Genomic DNA, 21,489 nt, shown 5'->3' on the forward strand with positions numbered 1-21,489 from the left:
TCTCATAAGTTCAAAGTTACTAGAATTTCAACGACCTCTTAAGTTAAACGTAAGCGGAATTTCAACGACCTCTTAAGTTTAATTTGTGGAACTTCAATGACCTCTTAAGTTTACCGTTAGCGCAATTTCAACGACCCCTTAATTTTAGCGTTAGCGGAATTCCAATCTGGAAAACGGAAATTCGATTCGGTGTTCAGATTGAAATTATCCCGCGGATTTTGTGCTCCGTCGGTAAGTGGGACTCGGACGTCCAGCAGTCGCATCCGTCTGACCAAATTAACCCAGATTTATTTAAAGACTTCGGATGATCTTAGCAACACGGTCGGCAATACGTCGAGAAATCGGCTCAGTTTGTTGGGAAATTTCGGATCGACCGGTGAAAAGTCGGAACGCAAATAAGAATCTTTAAGTTAACAGTAAAGAATTGACGTTAACGGTAAAAAAGTGAAAAAAATTTAACAGTTTAAGTTTAAAATATCACTAATGTTTTAAGCAAATATTTATAATTTTTTACATATAGAGTGAAATCCGTTTAAGCCGAAATAATATGGACTATAATTTTTTGTACCGAACGAATTTCGAGTTAAAAAAGTGAATTTTAATATTGTCTTTTGTCGTGATTTTAAAGATTTAAATCAAAACATTTAATCACAGTGTTTTGAATGTGTTCGAATACTTATTCACAAATCTTTATTTTCTCTGCTTAGGAGTTATTTTGACATCTCATAATTAAAATTAAGTAGGGTAAAATGGTGAGAGTTGAAGAAAACAATGGATGTTTAGGTATTTATAGTGCTTATGACCTGTCAAAGAATAGTCAAGTGATCAAAGTGATCACTTGACTATTCTTGTGTAAAGTACACACGTGTAGTAGTCACCATTTTACCCATGATTGACAACCATACAATTTTTTTTGAACTCCTAGATATATGATTAATCTCATAAAACATTACAAATGAGTTCAAAACAGTCATCTTTGTTGGATTGAAAATTTTAATGTATGCAAGATCCGAACCCGGATTGTTTTTACATACTGGGAAACGATAGAAAACATGATTTATAATTTTTTGTGCTTTCAATTTGATCAGTTATTTATCTATATTGAGATGTCAAAAAAAGTAAATGTGTTTGTATACACCCAAAATGTTGTGAAGGAATTTATGTTTGGTCTTTTCAGTATGTACAATATGAAAGCATTCTGCGTAATCGAGCAATATTTTTTTTCGGGTTAGTCGATTGTTCGCTGTATCCATTTTCACTGTAAACGATTTTTACCGTGTATAAACAGAAATAATGTTCTCTGTTTTCTAAATACATTTTGGATGAAGTCATCCATCAAGTTTTCCTTTAATTAAAATGACAGCTGTTTCATCTTCTGACAGCGTTATTACGAAATTTAAAAGAAAATATCACTTTGAAACATGAAATTTATTCCACATTTTTGACATTTTTTATATTTTGACAGATGAAGAACAATATAAAAGTCTGGGCATTTGCAGGACTTAAAACCTGTCAAATTGTGAAATTTAAATTGAAAATAAAATGGACCTTCGTTATATCGTTTGCTAACGTAAAGAATTTTCTTCATATATTTCTTATGGTGGTATTTAGATCAAGCTAATCTTAAAGTAATTTGCTATCGACGAAATTCCATGATATGTAGTTTTTAAAAATATTTGGTAGTAATTTTAACATATGGAGTTATTTCTCCATGAAGACCTCATATGAGGGCTTCATGGAGAAGACAGTTATTTTTTTTTTATATCTTTTTAATATATTACAACATGTGAGTTATTTCCGTTGTCAGATGTCGCTTCAATGAAAATTGCGTGCTCCAAAATTAGACTGGAATTTAGGACTTATGACTGTACTATCATAATATATTTTATGAGCCCCTTGTTCTATTTTGTAAACCAGTTCTGTTGAGTCATGTTTGTGTATACAGGATTAAAAAAATAATTTCTCAAAAATTTTACAAATTATTCTTGATGATTTTTAATATAAATAATAATGACATTTTTTTCACTACCTCTATTTATACTAAAACTCCATTTAGGTTTTTTTTAGTCTCTTGAAGAAACGTTAAAAAAGCATTGTTTTTTTTAAAAAAATATTGTAATGATTTAATAATTCATATTGTAACTCATTGCAATATATTCAATGTTTTCGTACTCGTTTATGCAAAAGCAGTATCTGGCCACATATCGCTCACTCTTTTCAACAACGTCATAAATCAAAAAACATGATTTTTCTGGAGATCGTTTTTAACGTTTAAAAATATAATACAATGTATTAAAAATAAATATCACGCCACTTATTAACCTTTTTACTGTGCTACAGTTCTTTTAAGGTAAAACCCGAATGTTTTTCTCCATTTGAAAAATATTTAGTATATATAAAAAAATAATTAAACAATACCTTTTCTTCAAAATGCAAAAACAACACTTTCTGTCCTGTAGTGGGTAAATATTATGTTAAAAATATGCCGCTTTTGTTGGGATATAGTACATTTTTTGGGCATTCCGAAAACATGCATGACTGAAAATTGATGATTTTTGATTTATGACGTTCTTGAAAGGAGTGAGCGATATGTGTTGCCTACTTTCAAAATTCGCCAGATCCAATTATATAAGATTTTAAAATGAATACACTCACGGAATGCCAATTGTGGGTTTTATTGTTTAAAATATTTATATATTTGAAAACCCTGCTAAAAATACTTAAAAACAGCGTTGTATTTCTAATTCCGCTATATTCATGGAACTTGGCTTCCGACCCATATCGGCCAATCACAGAGCAGGGATAGCAAAAAAAAAGATGATGTCATTATCAGTTTAGGTGTTTTTTTAATACTGAAAACTTTTCCAAAAAAAATCACTATTGCATATTATTTTATCTAATGATAGACATTTTTTTAAACATAAATGTTGCCGGAGAATTTTGCATTTTTTGAAAAATTGACTCACATGGATCTGGCGGTTTTTGAAAGTAGGCGACACATATGTATAAATCAAGAATAATCAAAATAACGTATAAATCCTGACCATCGTCACTAGTTTAAATAAAGTTTACTTTAGAGTGTAAATCACTTATATTTATTTTCACCCCCCACTGGGAGTTAAATCCAGGACCTCCAGCACGGTAGCTAAATTGTGTTTATTCAGTGCATAAATATTTCATATATATTTATATTTTTTAAAATATAAAAATGTCTATATTTCCATTGTTGCACAAGTTATTTAACACTTCGGGCCTTTGACATTTCTTGCTGAAACTGAAAACTGAAAAGTGTCCACAACTCCGATACCGCTCATCTATCAGAAACTTCTGAAAACTTTCAGGAATACGGTTTGGGGCCTGAAATTCAAAACAACGCGGTTGTTTGTAATAATTGTTTCGGAGAACTTTGCTTCAGTTTGCCTTTGGAGTAATCAGCCAAGATTGTTATACATACAATTAATTTATTATTTCAGTTTGTATAAGAAAACCTGAATAATAGATTATTTATTATTATAATCAAATCAGAAACTTTTATTTTGAAATCATGAATAATTTTAATAAAATAAAGCCATCTATAAACTTTGGAGATAATATTAAAAGAAAAATCGCTTTTTATTTCACAATAATCTCGCTAGATGTCGTTTTAAATGTGCACGTGAATGGGCACTAGAAAATTTTATGACATATATACTGCTTCCAAAAATCATTTTAAGGGGGTCGTAAAAATAGGCAGAATAGTTTAAAGCAAAAGTGACGACTAAACCCAGCCGATGACAGGTTGTAAGCCTTTCAAATACCCGAAAAACCGTTTAAAAACAATTCTTTCTTTATATTAACATATTGATAATAAATATGTTATATCATTTTTCAATTATTAAAAAAAACTAAAACTCTCATAAAATATGAAAAATACATATCTCACACAGACAATCTTTACAACAGCATGCAAATAATACTTCATTAATTTTTGACATCTCATCAAAGATGAAGAAGATTATGGAAGTCTGAGCATTTACGGGGCTGACGACCATCATAGGCTACTATAAATAATCAATTTAAACACGTGTAACATTCACTAATTCTTCCCATGACTGACAACCACACTACTCAAATTCTTGAACCTTCTATTTATTTATCATGCAAATTCCAAATAAATTGCTTGAATTGACTGGATTTTCAATTTCAATTTCAGTGCCTCGTCAATGCCCAGACTTTCATATTCTTCTTCACCTATGTTGAAATGTCAAAATAATGATCTGAAAAATAATTCCTAATTGGATATAATCCAGATTTGTGAAAAAGTATTTGGACACAATCAAAAAGTTTTACTTCTATATGGTATTTATAAATGAACGTCCTACCCAAATAAGTGAGAGCAACTGCCACTAGATTATCTCGTAAACATATATATATATATATATATATATATATATATATATATATATATATATATATATATATATATATATATATATATACATATATATATATATATATATATATATATATATATATATATATATATATATATGTATATATATATATATATATATATATATATATATATATATATATATATATATATATATATATATATATATATATATATATATATATATATATATATATATATATATATATATATATATATATATATATATATATATATATATATATATATATATGTATATATATATATATATATATATATATATATATATATATATATATATATATATATATATATATATATATATATAAATATATATATATAAATATATATATATATATATATATATATATATATATATATATATATATATATATATATATATATATATATATATATATATATATATATATATATATATATATATATAACATTTATTTTTTTAAAATTTTATTCTTAAATTTTATTTTAAAAAAATAAATGTTTAGTAGCCGGGAAGTGTTTTCTCAAATGTGAATGTCAATACATTTAAAATAAAATGAAGTGTTTATGGAAGATCGTGATATTAATACATTGGTTCGTGTTGTGTTACGCCAATGTACAAGAGAAAAAGGTGTTCAAAGTTGGTAAGTAGAATATATATTAATTATTACTATAGTATTTTAATTTCTTACAATTAAAATAAAAAGCTGTGTTGTGATCAGTGAGTTTTGCTACCATGCTGGAGGGCTGGGTTTGTTTCCCAGGGGGGTGACAATAAATAATCGATTTTCACTGAAATATTTATAACATTTAATATATATTTTTTTACAAAAAGAGAAATATCTTTTAATTTTTATTTATTATTTACAAAAATGCTTCAATTTCATACTATTTCTGTGAGCCATTAGAAATAATTATTAAATGTTTGGATTCGAACGAATAAACTATGACTTTAGAGTCCGCGACACTAACCACCCGACACCCTTGATAAGTATCTGAAGCGCAGGGCTGATCACCCTCCTTTCATATATTTTTTAACAATCAAGATAACAATGATTATGGTGCATAGGGCACTGCATGAAATTGATGCAATGTTTAGTTGATTTTTAATTATATGAAGGGAAGTTGATTAGTTATACGTTTCAGGTTCTAGTATATAGTAAAATTATTAAGGAAACACTTGTTTTTTACCACTTGAGTTTATTCATGACTACTAGTTTCGGAAGCTAAACTTCCATCGTCAGGTCTGAATAATAGTGTTTCCTTAATCATTTTTACATGTCGTACCACAAAGTAAATACCGAAACAATAGATAAATAGTAACATTAAATAATTTTTAGAGCGAATAAACGCTTGTATTTATTTTGACCCCCTTGGGAATCGAGCCCGTGACCTCAAGCATAGTAGCCAAGTGAGCTAATCACTGCACTATGGAGTCGGACAGATAAAATACAGAAGAAACATTTGTATGTGATCAAAAGTGGGTTGTTTCTTTTAATGTCAGGAACATGTGGACATTATTTGTAGATTAGTCATAAAACAGTAGAGTTGCGTTCTAGGAAGAATTTAAGGAATGCGTTCGCTTGCCAAGTGACGTTAAAGGTAATATATGTATCTCCTACGACTGGTAGATTTAATTGTGATTTTTTATATAACGTCTTTGAAATTGTCGGAAACTTCTTAAAAGTCATTTTTTGCATTGGCTTTAGTACAAACAATGATAATTTGAGTTTTACTAAGTATATGCTATTTAATAAAAATCTATTATGACACGTGTTTCGATGCATTCTGCATCATTTTCAAACACTGCTAGATGATGCGCATACCGTTGTCTTCTTCGTTGTCTTGCCTACCAAACGACGTCTAGGATCTCGCATATTTCTCTTATATGTAAAAAAAAGCTGCATGTGTGAATATTAAAATATTTAAATTGAAACTCATTAATTTTTATTGAAAAATTGATCAAATACGTAACTAAGATATCATAACTGCATTATCACTAAAACCTTAGGAAAAAAACTATGTGTAACAAAAAATCAAGAAAATGTTATAAATAATCGTTTAAAAATATCATCCGTCCCTTATACCATAAATATGTGTGTAAATATAGACAAAGTATTATTATTAAACCATATCCGCCCCCTATGTGGAGTGTATGGAGTCCACAAATTGTCTTCAGGCTTTTCTGTCAGCTCCTAGCTCCCTTGCATCCTCCCAAGTCAGATCCGCGTCTCGATTTTTTTTTACGGGAACTGCCGACGAATTGTCAGCAGTGGTCGTCCTGGGCGGCGCGAACCTGATGCCTTGTAAAAGAGGCAATCTTGATTAAGACTCTCAGGAGGCATGCGGAGCACATGGCCAAGCCAACCGAATTGCCTTTTCTTGACAACAGTTGTGACCAAGATTTGATGCGTCCTACGCCTTATCTCTTCATTCCTCCCAAAGTCAAATCACCGCTCGCTTAAAATTCTTCGCAGCAACTATTCTCAAATTTGTTGTTGTTTTTTTTTTAAACATGATTATGTATATACATACATATAAATATTAGCATGTAGATAAATAAACATATAAATATGAATCATATACTGCATACATTCATTAAAAAATTAAAAAAATATATCTTTTTGGCAGAGACCCACTAAGCCACCTTGTGTCTCTTGTCAGTAGAGTTCTTATAACATACGTTAAAAAATATATAAAAGTATTTTCCAAAAAAAGAGAAAATAAAATATAAAATAACTATTTTAAAATTTTCATAGAATGAGTTAAGGGATCTTGCATCCCTTATGTCACAGTTGTGACCTCCCTGTGAATTAACTCTTAATCAGAAAATCTGGATTATCTTCAATTACAGGAGTTATTTTCACATTATTTTTTCATACATCGCATCAAAGAATGATGAGATGTCAAAAAAAATTAAAATAACTCCTGTAATTGGAGATAATCCAGATTTTATGAACAAGTATTTGGACACACTCAAAATATTGTACATAAATTAGCTGGTCAAAATAACTCTTGATCATTTACCCATTATTTTATTTTGCCTTTATTCCATATTTTGTTTTGACGTCTGACCTCCGTCGGCAACAAATTAAAAATCGACAATGTACCAACCGTAAACTTTTGTTTTCAGGGGGCATCTTTCACGAGAGTAATTACGATGCAGAGGTTGCCTTCAAGTACGCCATAGACAGAGTCAACATGTATAACAAGGATTTCGAGATTTCACCCATCGTCAGGACAATTACAACTACTGACAGCTTTAAGGCTGGCAAAGTCGGTGAGTTGCTGAAGTTTTGCCATGATATATATATAAAATAAAACCCTTATCCGCACCCCAATGGTGCATAGGGCACTGCGTCATATAAACGCAGTGTTATCTTGATCGTTTTACACATGAAGGAAAGGTGATCAGCCCTCCGCTTCAGGTACCAGTCCAGGGTAATATTGAATAAATATTACAGTGAAAAAAACACTCATATTTATTTTACCCCCCCCTGGGAATCGAGCCCGGGACCTCCAGAACGGTAGCCGAGCGTGCAGACCATTACACTACAGAGACGGACAAAAGTGCTATTATAAGTACATAAATCAAGAGTCTGTGCTGTCTGAAAAATATATGTTATTTACAATATAATTTATTCCCATGTTAAAATAAAGATATGGAAACATTAAACTCAATTGTGTCGGGCTATGTTCCCGTGGTTAGTGTCGCGGACTGTCGAGTCAGAGTTTCTCGGTTCGAACCCACTCTACTACAATTTGATAATAATTTCTAATAATGAGTAGCTTAGGCTCACAGAAATACTGTTAAATTGAAATATTTTTTTTAATAATAAAAATAAACAAAAATATTTCTTTTTTTCTGAATGTTTTTCGCAGATACTTTGTGGCACATTTTATAAACTTTATATAATAAACAACTTTGTTTTTAACCATTTTTTTATATTTTATTTTTGAAATATGTTTTTTTTCTCTTTTTTGAAAACAAAATCAAAATAATTGTGGAAAAAATGTATGTTGGGTAAATACAACTATTTCTGAAAATCTATTGTGACACGTGTGTCGTTACATTCCGTCTGTCATTTTTAAACACATCCTGTCGATGTTCAATAACCGAAACATGTGTCACAATAGATTTTAAGAAACACTGGTATTTACCAAGTAAAATTTAAATTAAAAATGGATAGATATAACTATAAAGTGCCTGCCAAGTCAAATAATGAAAATAAATTTTAGCAGTTAACGTTGGTTTGTTTTCGTAATTTTTTTTTTGAAGACCCTGTTTTGTGTGTATGTTTTTCTTCAAATTTCATGATGGAATTCCATTCAAATGATTTTACTTGAATGAAAATAAAACCATTTTCCGCTTGGAAGTGTACCAACTGTTAGTAGTTTTATTTCTGCAGAAGTAAATTTCATTACGATGGAATTCCGGATGAGATCATGTCAACAAAAAACATCCATGAAATTAAAATGATATGTTTTGGTTACTTTCAACATTGTTGTCACATATTTGATACACAGTAAAAATAAGGGTTAGAAATATTTAAGAAATAAAATAAAATAAAAATACTAAATATTAAATATTTTGAATTTACGCAATCGAAAGACTGAAATTTGAAATATTTAACCGTTTTATGTACACAATAATTTATGTATGTATATTACACTCGGTTTCTCTCTTCTCTGCTTCTACATATTACTAACCACATTCACCTTATAAATTTGTTCCTCTATCCTTTCGATTCACATGCACAAACCATCTCAACATCCCTTCCTTAATTTTTGAATAGTGCTTATCAGTCTTGTATTTATCAGATTTTGTTTTACAAACAATTCAAATGTATATTAATTATCCAAATATTCAAGGGGATGTTATAACAAGAGAAACATAAAAGGAAGACCGAGGAAAACTTGGCACAATCAGGTATGTCAAATACTTGAAAGCGGCCGGGTCAGGAGTCGTAATAATCGTCGGGTATGTATGAGGAGATGCATGAATGTAGAAGAGGCAAAGAATGTTTGCAAAGACCTAGTGGTTTGGCGTTCGATTCTCTCTGCCTACCCCTGCGGGGAAGCGGCGTGATGGTTAGTTAGTTAGTTAGTTACTTTTTTAATCTGGAACTTAATTATTGAAAAGAAAGACGGAATGACTTTTATAAAACTTTTTCTTGAAAAATATTTATTGAATGAATTTAAAAAATATTTTTTATCAATGTCTCAACAAAGATGAAGAGGGATATGGATATGGGAGTCTTGGCATTTACATGGCGTATGACCTATCAAGCTGGTTTAAGAGATCACTCTATACACGAGTAAAATTCAGGGTTACAATTGTTCTGGTGATTATAATGATAATTTATTTACACAGTAAATAAATTATCTGGTCAAATTATAAGCTAAAATAATAAAAATGAAAATGATATTTTCTGGCGTTTCTCATGTCGTTCACTCCTTTCAAGAATGTCATAAATAAAAAATCGTCAATTTTCAATTGTGCATGTTTTCGGAATGCCCAGAAAATGTACTGTATCCCAGCAAGAGAGGCATATTTTTAACTTAATATTTACTCGCTACAGGGCAGAAAATGTGGTTTTTGGATTTTTAAGAAAATGCAGAGTTTATTTTTTTTTTTTTAAATATATTAAATGTTTTTCAAATGGAGAAAACCAGGTTGTACCTAAAATGATCTGTGGCACAGTTAAAAGTTCAATAAGTGGCTTGATATTTATTTTTAATAAATTGTGTTTTATTTTTAAACTTAAAAAAACGTTCTAATGAAAAATCAAGTTTTTTGATTTATGACGTTCTTGAAAGGAGTGAGCGATGTGTGTGATAATGATCCATGATTCGGACCTCACATACTAATAAAAGAGTTTCTGGCTAGTTAAAAAGCTTCTTTTCATCTCACCAATAGATGTCTCTAATGAAGTTCTAGTGATTCACGAACAATGTTTCAAAATTGGTTCATATATATAGAACTTCCGAGAATTTGAGTAGTGTGGTTGTCAATAATGGGTAGAATTGGTGAATGTTACACGTGTGTAAAGTGATCACTTAAACCAGACTATGACGGTCGTCAGCTCCGTAAATGCCCAGACTTCCGTATTCTTCTTCATCTTGATGAGATGTCAAAAAACATTATTATTTTATGTAAAAGATAAAAAAAAAATGACTGAATGCAGTCAAAATGAGATCTCTCAAATGAATGTACGATAATACAATGTACGATAGATATTTTAATGGCGATATAAGGATAGAATGCAAGGTTAAAGTAAACATTATCAATAAAAAAAGTGTTTTGATATGGTTTAGGCACGTGAATATAATGAGTGAAGAAATAACAGTAAAACAAATTTGTGAGGTGAATGTGGTAAGTAATAGAAGGAGAGGACGACCGGGAAAAACTTGGCATTATTAAATATTTCAAACTTCAAAGAAAAAAAGATTTCAGGTCAGGAGTCGGAATAATATGCGGATTTGTGTGAAGAGAAGCATGAATGCAGATATCAAAATAGTTTGCAAAGACAGATTAATTAGCATTCTTTTCTCTCTGCCTCTCCTTACGGAAAGTGCTGTGATGGTTAATAATAAAAATAAATTTGGGTAATATATAAAGCGTCATTTTCTTTAAATACTACCTCAAGGGCGCTTCAAGGGTTATTTGTTTAGTTAGTTTAAAATGATGTTTAAGCATGCATTTTAAAGTATAATTTTTTTCATAGCATGGTATACAGGAAGTACCTAACCGATATTCAAAAAATAAAAAAGATTTTCAATGAGGTTTCATTTCATTGCCCTATTAAAAGATTAATTGTTATCTCTTGGGATGCCGTTAAAAGACTTCAGATCTATTCTTTCTTTAGGTTACAAAAAACCCTCATTCTTTAAATTCACATTCTGAAAACATCCCTCATGACAAATGCGGGCTCTTTAGCCGAGTCAACAAAACTTGAGAGGATATTTGAACTGCAAATATACTCTGACATGTTCCGTGCACAATACACCTGAATATTTAAAATCTACAGGAGGCTTTTCAGAGGATGGAAAAAACCGCAGCGAGCCTCCAAGCTTTCCATTTTCAGGTTTTTCTTTAAATCAACTGAAATAATATGAAAAAGGTTTTATGAAAGCGCCTTTGTAGGAAATTTACTGAAACAAGAGGCAGCGGGGTGAATTGCCAAGATAAATATTTCAGTGAGGGGGTGATTCGAATGAAAATGAACTACAGCTATGTTTTTTAAATTTTATTTTATATCGAATTGACAAAAAATAGTGAAAAATAAAATTGTAATAAATTATTTCATGTAACTTATCCTTTATTCTAGTTTTAAGTGTTTTTAAATGTATGTATGCAAAAATGCTTTAAAAAACAAATTAAAATCATAAATTAAGGTTATTAAAGGTAAATATTTTACAGTTAAACAACTAATTAACTAACTACCATTCCCGTCACTTTTCCGCAGGGGTAGGCAGAGCGAATAGACTCCTAACCTAACCACTTTTAAGTATTTCACATCCCTGATCATGCCAAATTTTCCTTTTATATAAATAACTGAAGGCGGGACATTGTTTAGTGGAAATATAGGCAATAATGGTGATGAATTTTAGAAAAGCATGTTATTGATTAAAAGTTATTACCTCTACCATACTTGAATAATTTTTAGCTTGTTAGTTTTTGTGATCACCTGTAATTGAAAACATCTGTAGTATTCAAAACTAGTCGTGTGAAATAAAATAAAACTCGATTCATCAACTTCTTCAAAACCTTATCTGCACCCCAATGGTGCAAAGAGCACTGTGTCATGTAAACACAGTGTTATAGTTAACATATGAAGGAAAGGTGATCAGCCCTCCGCTTCAGACACCAGCCCAGGATAATATGCAATAAATATAAAAGCGAAAATATCACTTATATTAATTTGATCCTCCCTCCCCTGGGAATCGAAGACGGGATCTCTAGTACGATAGCTGAGCGTGATGGCCATTGCACTACGGAGGCGGACATAATAAACAAATTAGTGGTATAATATGTACAAGTGTTTAATTTTTAATGATATTTTTTGATACACTGATAACAGTTACGATTACTTGTAGGATTCAAAGATATCGCTCACTTCTTTCAGGAACGTCATAAATAAAAAAAAAAACTAGATTTTTCAGGAGAACGTTTTTAAAGTTAAAAAGTATAATACAATGTATTAAAAATAAATATCAAGTCACTTATTGAACTTTTTACTGTGCAACAGATCTTTTTAGGTAAAACCTGAAGGTTTTTTCTCCATTTGAAAAATATTTAGTAAATTTTAAAATATAATTAAACCATTCCTTTTCCTCAAAAAATATGCCTCTTTTGCTGGAATAAAGAACATTTTTTGGGCATTCTGAAAACAAGCACAACTGAAAACTGACGATTTTTGATTTATGACGTTCTTGAAAGGAGTGAGCGACATGCCGAATGCCAGGTCGTAATCCCTGAGATGCACAGATTTTCATCCTCTTTCGAATAAAAACGATAAATGCTTAGCTTCTGGTTGAGACGTTTACAATATGCATAAATTGGGTAAATAATCTAGTGTGTGATATAAAAAAAATAAAAGACAAAAGGTTGAAATTTTGAATGCTGAAAATTCAGTATTGTGATTGTGATATTCAGAGTGAGCGATATGTAACGTTTTTTTCTCCTTTTTTTATTCTAGCCTGCGAGATGACTACAGAAGGAGTCGCCGCGATCTTTGGTCCAGAGTCCCTCGAATCCAAGGGGATAGTCGAGTCTGTCTGCGAGAACCTGGAGGTCCCGAACATCCAGGTGGCCTGGGATCCCGAGCCTTCTGGAAGGGTGACGAAGATGTCCATCAATTTCTATCCCGACCAGCAGCAACTGTCCCTGGCCTTGGCTGCTTTGGTAGCCGACTATGACTGGAACAGCTTCACCATATTGTACGAGGATAATGATGGTATTTTTTTTATTTATTTATTTAAACTTCACGTACAGAAATGAAATAAGTACATTATATATCAAAAACATATTATTTTTTTGACATATCATAAAAGATGAAGAAGAATATGGGATTTTATTAATTGATTCGACAGTCACTTTATGGTAAAATCTATCCATTTTTAATTAATGTTTTACTTAGTGAATACCACTTTTTCTACGTGTTATAGTGTTACTTAGTAAATAGTGGTATTTACGTAGTAAAACATTCATTAAAAAAAGAATATGGAAGTCTGGGCATTTACGGGGCTGACGACCGTTAAAGGCTGGTTTAAGTGATCACTTTACACACGTGTAACTTTCACCAATTCTACCCATTATTGACAGCCACACTATTCGAATTCTTGGAAGTTCTATATATATGAACCAATTTTGAAACATTATTCTTGAATCACTAGAGACATCTATTGGTGAGGTGAAAATAAGCTTTTTATTGACCAGAAACTCTTTTATTAGCATGTGAGGTCCGAATCATGGATTACAATCACACACATGAGAAACGCGAGAAAATACTTTTTCATTTTTATTATTTAAGCTTATAATTTGACCAGATAATTTATTTACAACATTTTGAGTGTGTCCAAATACTTGTTCACAAAATCTGGATTATCTCCAATTATAGGAGTTTTTTTTTTCACTTTTCACACTTGTAACATTCACCAATTCTACCCATTATTGACAACCACACTACTCATATAATATGAAAATCACTCCTGTAATTGGAGATAATCCAGATTTTGTGAACAAGTATTTGGACACACTCAAAATGTTATAAATCTTCTACTATTTTAGATTCATGTACTGATCTCATACATACTCGCCTTTTATTCCGACTCCTTAACACTTTTAAGTTCTTAAAATACTTGATTATGCCAAGTTGTCTTCGGTCTTCCGCTACTTCAATCCACTACAATACCAGTTACCAGTAACTGTATTTGTCTAACAACCAAAAAAGGAAAGCTAATCTGGCAGTATCCGATAAAGTCTGGAATTGTTTAATGAATGAATTTTTTTGTGGTGGTTAAAATTGAACCTTAAACCGGGTTAAAATCAAGAAGCAAAAATACTTTCTGGAGTCGTAAAACAGCGTCGTTATACGAAAAAGCTTGCAATTACATTGTGAAACGAAAGTTAAAGAATCAATTTAACTTTTATTACGGATTTGCAGTCAATAAACTAATAAACACAACGCTAAAAGTTTAATTGATCCGTTAAACTTTTCAAATAATAATTCCCTCATCATTCATTGCACTTTATTCAGCGAACTCTGAAGCAATAAATAATAGCATTATGCCCGCAGTCTATAAATCATTGTTTGAATACAAAGCTTTAAGCTTTATTAAAAGCTCTCTCCATAATTTGTAAGCTTTTCTATCAGTAAGCCACTTGACCGGGAAACTTTATTAGCTTTTGAATGTTTTTTTTTTTATTTTTATTATTTTTTTATGTGGGGTTAAAGTACAGAACGATGGGTTGATAAACAGTTATATGTATATTTATGTATATATATATATGTATATATATATATATATATATATATATATATATATATATATATATATATATATATATATATATATATATATATATAAATTATCTGGTCAAATTATAAGCTTAAATAATAAAAATGAAAATGATATTTTCTGGTGTTTTCATGTGTGTGATTATAATCCAGGATTCGTACCTCTCATACTAATAAAAGAGTTTTTGCTCAATAAAAAGCTTCTTTTCATCTCACCAACAGATGTCTCTAGTGAAGATCAGTGATTCAAGAACCATGTTTTAAAATTGGTTAATATTTATCGTAGTCATACAGGAGAAAGTGACCAAGTGCATTTGTTTACAAAAACGTGATCATTGACTATTTGATATCCTTCTAGCTAAATATTGCCCTGAAAAAATCCCAAAGGATTTTAAACTTGGAAGTATAATATATTGACTTGTTAAAAATGACTAACTGCATTGATGTTTATTTTCTTGCCAAGCAAAAGTGACTTAAATGGTCCTCCTGAACATTTTACGTTTTGCCAGTTGGTCACTTTCTTCTGTACGACTGCGATATATAGAACTTCCAAGAATTTGAGTAGTGTGGTTGTCAATAATGGGTAAAATTGGTGAATGTTACACGTGTGTAAAGTGATTATATTAAACCAGCCTTTGACGGTCGTCAGCCCCGTAAATGCCCAGACTTCCATATTCTTCTTCATCTTTGATGAGATGTCAAAAAATAATATGTACTTTAAACTTCATACTCGTACATGGTTCAGTGTTGTGGTAAATTTCTCAGGATTGATTCGCCTCCAAGAAGTGTTGAAACAGCACAAAGCTACCGATCCTCCCATCACCTTGAGGCAGCTGGAGGTCGGGGAAGACAACAGACCGCTCCTGAAGGAAGTCAGGTCTTCAGGAGAAGTTCACATTATTTTGGACTGTGCAGTCGACAGGATCCTGGACTATCTCCGGCAAGCTAATGAGGTCAAACTCATGGAAGACTATCAGGTATAGCCATCAAACCATAATGTTTTAACCAAACCGTTATTTTATAAAATTAAACAACTTTGTTTTAACCACTTTTTTAATATAAGTACACTTTAACCTACCGGTTTCATACTGTTTTAGGGTGATTCCATTAGTTGTTATTTGGGGTTGCTACGCAATGCATAATAAAAATAACATTCAGGATTTTTCACGGAGTGAGTGGAAGTTTTTGGTAAGGGAATGTAATTAATTATGAGTATTTTAATGTTTTAAAATTTAATAAGCCCTGATGATGACAAGGTTCTTGTCGAAACCGGTAGGTTAAAGTGTACACATAATAAAATATGGTTAAAACAAAGTTATTTAATTTTAAAAGTTCTAAGATTTAACTCCGTATAGACAGTACTGACCAAAGATAACATCTTACCATTCTTTGCTAAATTAGAGGTTATCGTTACAAAACGTAAAATAAAGAAACATAAAGCACATACATATATTAATTTTTTTTAATTTTCCAATGATGTGGGTACACAATATTTTAACAGCTGTAAAGAAGCATGCTGTCCACCATGAACAATATTTGCTATTTCATATGTTGCTATAGTTTAACAGGTGGCGCTGCCATCACGATAAAAAACCGTTTTTGTCAAAGGTATAACACCTCTCAAAAGTCTTAATTTCAAAGCAAACGGTAAATAATTTAAAGAAATTTAAGATTTTGAACAACCGAACATTTAAATTTTTATTTATAAAGATATCACATATTTTTTGGTTCTATTCAATGAAGTATTCTATACAGCAATATTCACAGGAAAAAAATAATGAAGGTATTAAATTTTCATTGTCGGTTTGTGTTAACAGTACTTAAGGATTTTTTTTTAATTTTCAGAGCTACATCCTCACAAACATCGATTCCCATACAATAGACTTTGCCGAATTGAAGTATGGGAGATCGAACGTCACCTGTTTTAGGATGCTGGACCCCACCAGCTACGAGCTGAGGAGCGCCGTCAGAGACTGGGAAATGGGTGAAAAGATGCATAGCAGAGTCACCGACATACAGCCTGAGAACGTCAGGGTAGGTAGCTTCCTGAAAAACTAACTACTACCTAGAAGTTCCTAGAGAGAACGCCACATCAGTCAGCCGTTGCAAACAATCTTTGTCTTTTCCATACGCATGCATCTTCTCATACATATCTACTGATTATTTCGGCCCCTGACCAGACTACAGTCAAACATATAAATGACTTAATCTCGTCAAGTTTTTTTCGGTCTTCCCCTGAAATCATTTTTCTAAGACGTAAAGAATGGGGTAATCGATGATGCTTATCGCAGCCTGGCATTCTTTCCTGATTTCACCATTCGTCATCTATAATACTTTGTTTTGTCGCATATTTGTTTGCGAGATTGCATTTCGACTGCGTTCAGTCTACATAATTTTATCCTTCTTTTACCAACGATATGCTTCGCTTCAATACATTAGCTTTACAATATTTTGAGTGTGTCCAAATACTTGTTCACAAAATCTGGATTATCTCCAATTACATTACAGCTGTCCAAACTCAAAACACAGTACAGGAAATTTTTTTGTGGTACGTTTTTTTTTATGGAATAAGTAGATTCTACTTAGTCCAGAAATGCAAAAAAATGTACTACAAAAAAAAGTCCTTTACTGTGTTTTAAGTTTGGACAGCCGATTAGCTTTGGTACAACTCCGTCATGTTCTGAAAGGTTAGCTTTCGCTTATAGACTTTTATTTGCTATAACTGAGTTCAATGTAATACACTATGTTCCCAGGATTAAATCTCCTTTCTTTATCATTATCAATCTTTCCCTTGAAAATGTACTTCTCAAATATAAGAAATGATCTAGCTGTATCAAAAATTTTCTATGTAGTAGTACCATATTTTACGCCTTGGTCTAGATCAATCTTTTTCAAAAACCGTTACATTGGATGAAGCTTCGTTATGAATTATTGACTTTTGATTCTGAACCCTCGTTTCAATCTTTCTTTAGCTTGGAGCTGCCCTGATGAACGATGCTGTGAACCACTTCAGTAAAGCTCTGGTGGACTTGTACCAATCGCAGGGTGTAGAGACCATGCCTGTTCCCTGTGACCAGTCGAACATATGGTCACATGGACTAGGTCTAGTGCAGTACATGAAAGTTGTAAGTACAATTATTTTATTGAAACTTCTTCCTTTGTGCGTGTCACGTCTGACGTTAACTATCACTTGAGAGTAATTGTCCTTGTCTTAGGCAGGTCTAAACAGCGTCTTGATGGCTCTGATCTCCATCCAATCTCGTATATTCCGGAACCAGGGGACCTGTCTTTTGCTCACATCTCGTCGACCATTTTTCCTTTTATGATTAAGTGAAATAGCTCGTACTTCTCTACTCTTAGCACATGCCGCAGATAGGAAACCTTCCGGACTTTGATATAAGTCAACAACTGTTTACCTACTCTTGCTCTTTGGAGTACACTCACGTATTAACGTGACCATATCGGTCCATGGAATGCGAAGCATTCTACGATGTAACCACATGTGGAATGCCTTTAACTAGTTGATAGTGATGATCTTGAGGGTCTAAGATTGATTTCTTGAATGTTTTTCGCAGATACTTTGTGGCACATTTTATGAACTTTATAAAATTAAAAATTGTTTTTTGGGTGATTCCATTAGTTGTTATTTGGAGGTGTTTCGCAATGCACAATAATATTTAGGATTTAGTTTTTGGTAAGGGAATGTAGATAAGTAAGAGTATTTTAATGTTTTTAATGTTTTAGAATTTAATAAACCCTGATTATGACAGGGTTCTTGTCAAAACCGGTAGGTCAAAGTGTACTTAAAATAAAAAAAAAGTGGTTGAAACAAAGTAGTTTAATTAATTAATAAAGTCCTAAGATTCAACTGCGTAAAGAAAGTACTGACCAAAGATAACATCTAACTATTCTTTGCTAAATTGTTAGTTAGAGGTTATAGCTACAGAATAAATTAATCATTTTATCAACAAAAATACGTACAAGCGTCTTCTATTCTGCATTTTACTTCGGCTTCTGATTACTTTTCGGTTTACTTTTTTAACAAAGACACTTCCCAGGTACTGAAATTTGTCGATGAATAATTACAAAGCAGAAAAAATGATTACCTAGGAACTTTAAAAATTTTAAAATTATTTGAAATAAAGCGCACACTCGTTACTGTTACGAGTATTAAAAAATAATGATGTTATCTGCAAATATTTTATTTGTAAAATATAACGTACATTAATGCAACCACAAAGCTTATTTTCAAATGCACCTTTGAAATGATAAAACCACATTCAATTAAAGCCCACAGAATCGAAAAATTACATTACTGTTAATTAAGGGGTGATCTCGAAAGATAATCCATAAAATATTTTTAAGTGTTGTTCAAATTCAAAAACGATTTGTGTATTGGTGATTTTATTCCCGATTTTGTTCACAGATTATTTATTTCCGTTGGTGCTAATATATAACTTTATATTTTCATTCTTTATTTTATTTCTTGATTCGGTAATAACTTTGTGGAATGACACGTTGATTATTATTAAAAATATTTGACACTTGAATATACCATTTTATTGAGTTTTATTTGTAAATACGACTAGTTTCGAAAACTTACAGATGTTTTCATCTTCTGATAAAAATTAAAACTAACGAACAAAAATATATTTAGGGGTATATAGGTTAATAAATATAGAAGAGCGGGGGGGGGGGGATAAAAAACAACATGAAAACATCAGTAAGGTTTCGAAACTAGTCGTATATATATATAAAACTCATTAAAGAGGTAAATTCAAGAGTTTAATTTTTAATTCTTTAATAAAATACAAAATTATATTACGGAGGAATATAAAAATTCTGAGCCCGCATCTATTAAATTTCATATTGATATTCTCATTTTTAAAGTAAAGTTTAAGTAAATACATGTTATCCCTGGAAGAGGAAGGTTAAAAAAATGCAATATGGATATTTAGTTATGGGTAGAGTAGTGGTTAACATTACACAAGTGTATAAAATGATGACTTAATCCAGCCGAGCCCCAGGTTGTAAACCATGGGATGCTCAAACTTCCATCTTCTTTCGTACAAAAACGATTAATGCTTCGTCTCACGATGAGACACCTGTAATAAATATCATGCAGAATTCTAGTGTTGTCATTTAAAGCGTTTTGAAAACATGGTACTAGTAGCCAGTATTATTTAGCCATGTTTATCATATCTGGTACTAGAAATTGATACTTCATGTCCAAAATTATTATCATTGTCGTTCCAGTGCAATAAATACGCTGTCACTAATAATATCCCCAGGGAGTCACCTAAAGTGCAATGCAAATTCACTCATTGCACTTCCATACACATACACACACACATACACCCTTATTACAATACAACCACAATTAAATATAATGTGAAATGTGTTTCCCACACGGTGTCACAAAAGAATTGTCGCAATTAAAATACAAGAGATAAAATACCTCCCATCAAAGCACACAAATCATAATTAACACACTTTATGGAAACGTCTGTAAAACCATAAGATAAAAACCAAATTTCATCAGACAGAAAAACATATACTTCTGTTGGTCAAAGCAACTTTGAATATTATAATTATACGTTACGTAAAACAATTATACGCTAAAACAATCCTAACGTATGCATGTAAAAATTGTTGGGTAAAATATCCAAAATTAAACACGGTTATTGGATTGAATTACACTTTTATTTACATACGTTACGTCAAACAATTATACGCTAAAACAATCCTAACGTATGCATGTAAAAATTGTTGGGTAAAATATCCAAAAATAAACACGGTTATTGGATTAAATTACACTTTTATTTACATGCGTTACGTCAAACAATTATACGCTAAAACAATCCTAACGTATGCATGTAAAAATTGTTGGGTAAAATATCCAAAATTAAACACGGTTATTGGATTGAATTACACTTTTATTTACATACGTTACGTCAAACAATTATACGCTAAAACAATCCTAACGTATCACAGTGATTCGCCCAGAACAAGCCAGCAAGACAAAAGTCAATTCAATGAATCGACTTATTGATGATAACATGATAATAACAACCCCCCATTAGTCACAATTCCAGGTAATTATTATGGCAAATATTCCAGAACGATGAGTCATAAGCGGTTGAAATGAAGTGATAAGGTTATTCCTTTTTTGTAAACAATTTAGTTGCTGTTTTGCAGTGCTTTCAATAACATCTTACAAGACTTGAAGTGAAGAATATTACTATTGCTGTAATGGATTTTACTTAAGAGGGTATGAATTTTTTTATTTTATTTTAAATTTGGTTCAAATGCACGACAGTATGAGTTATGATAGAGTTTGAAAAACTACGTAAAAATTGTATTATTTTTTTTCGTTTTAAATTTTTGAACGTATGCATCTTTTTGTCCCCAGATGTATCCAGGCTAATTTTTTGATATTATGTAGCTACATTTATTAGCTATACAACAATATATAATTTTTATAAGACATGTCGTAGCAATTTTCATTTATTAATTTTTTTCAGATCGTGAGTG

The 21,489-nt window shown here is 31.2% G+C and overlaps 1 protein-coding gene across 4 annotated transcripts in view; it reads left to right on the forward strand.

Annotated features, from left to right (window-relative positions):
* Positions 1 to 321: 321 nt before the first annotated feature.
* LOC148300477 (glutamate receptor ionotropic, kainate 2-like) overlaps positions 322 to 21,489 on the forward strand; it is a 43,524-nt gene continuing 22,356 nt past the window's right edge. For 3 of the 4 annotated variants that reach the window (XM_088274712.1, XM_088274710.1, XM_088274709.1), the window contains exons 1-7: positions 322 to 436; positions 4,939 to 5,076; positions 7,566 to 7,712; positions 13,135 to 13,392; positions 15,721 to 15,932; positions 16,801 to 16,989; positions 17,928 to 18,080. In XM_088274712.1, coding sequence (XP_088130838.1) covers positions 4,989 to 5,076; positions 7,566 to 7,712; positions 13,135 to 13,392; positions 15,721 to 15,932; positions 16,801 to 16,989; positions 17,928 to 18,080 — 1,047 coding nt within the window. In that variant the 5' untranslated portion in view covers positions 322 to 436; positions 4,939 to 4,988. The remainder of the gene's footprint in view (positions 437 to 4,938; positions 5,077 to 7,565; positions 7,713 to 13,134; positions 13,393 to 15,720; positions 15,933 to 16,800; positions 16,990 to 17,927; positions 18,081 to 21,489) is intronic. The other variant, XM_088274711.1, reaches the window with a different exon arrangement.

This window comes from Brachycentrus maculatus, unplaced genomic scaffold, assembly GCF_059751285.1.
Source record: "Brachycentrus maculatus isolate JH-2025_06_01 unplaced genomic scaffold, ASM5975128v1 h1tg000711l, whole genome shotgun sequence".
NCBI classification, from domain to species: domain Eukaryota; kingdom Metazoa; phylum Arthropoda; class Insecta; order Trichoptera; family Brachycentridae; genus Brachycentrus; species Brachycentrus maculatus.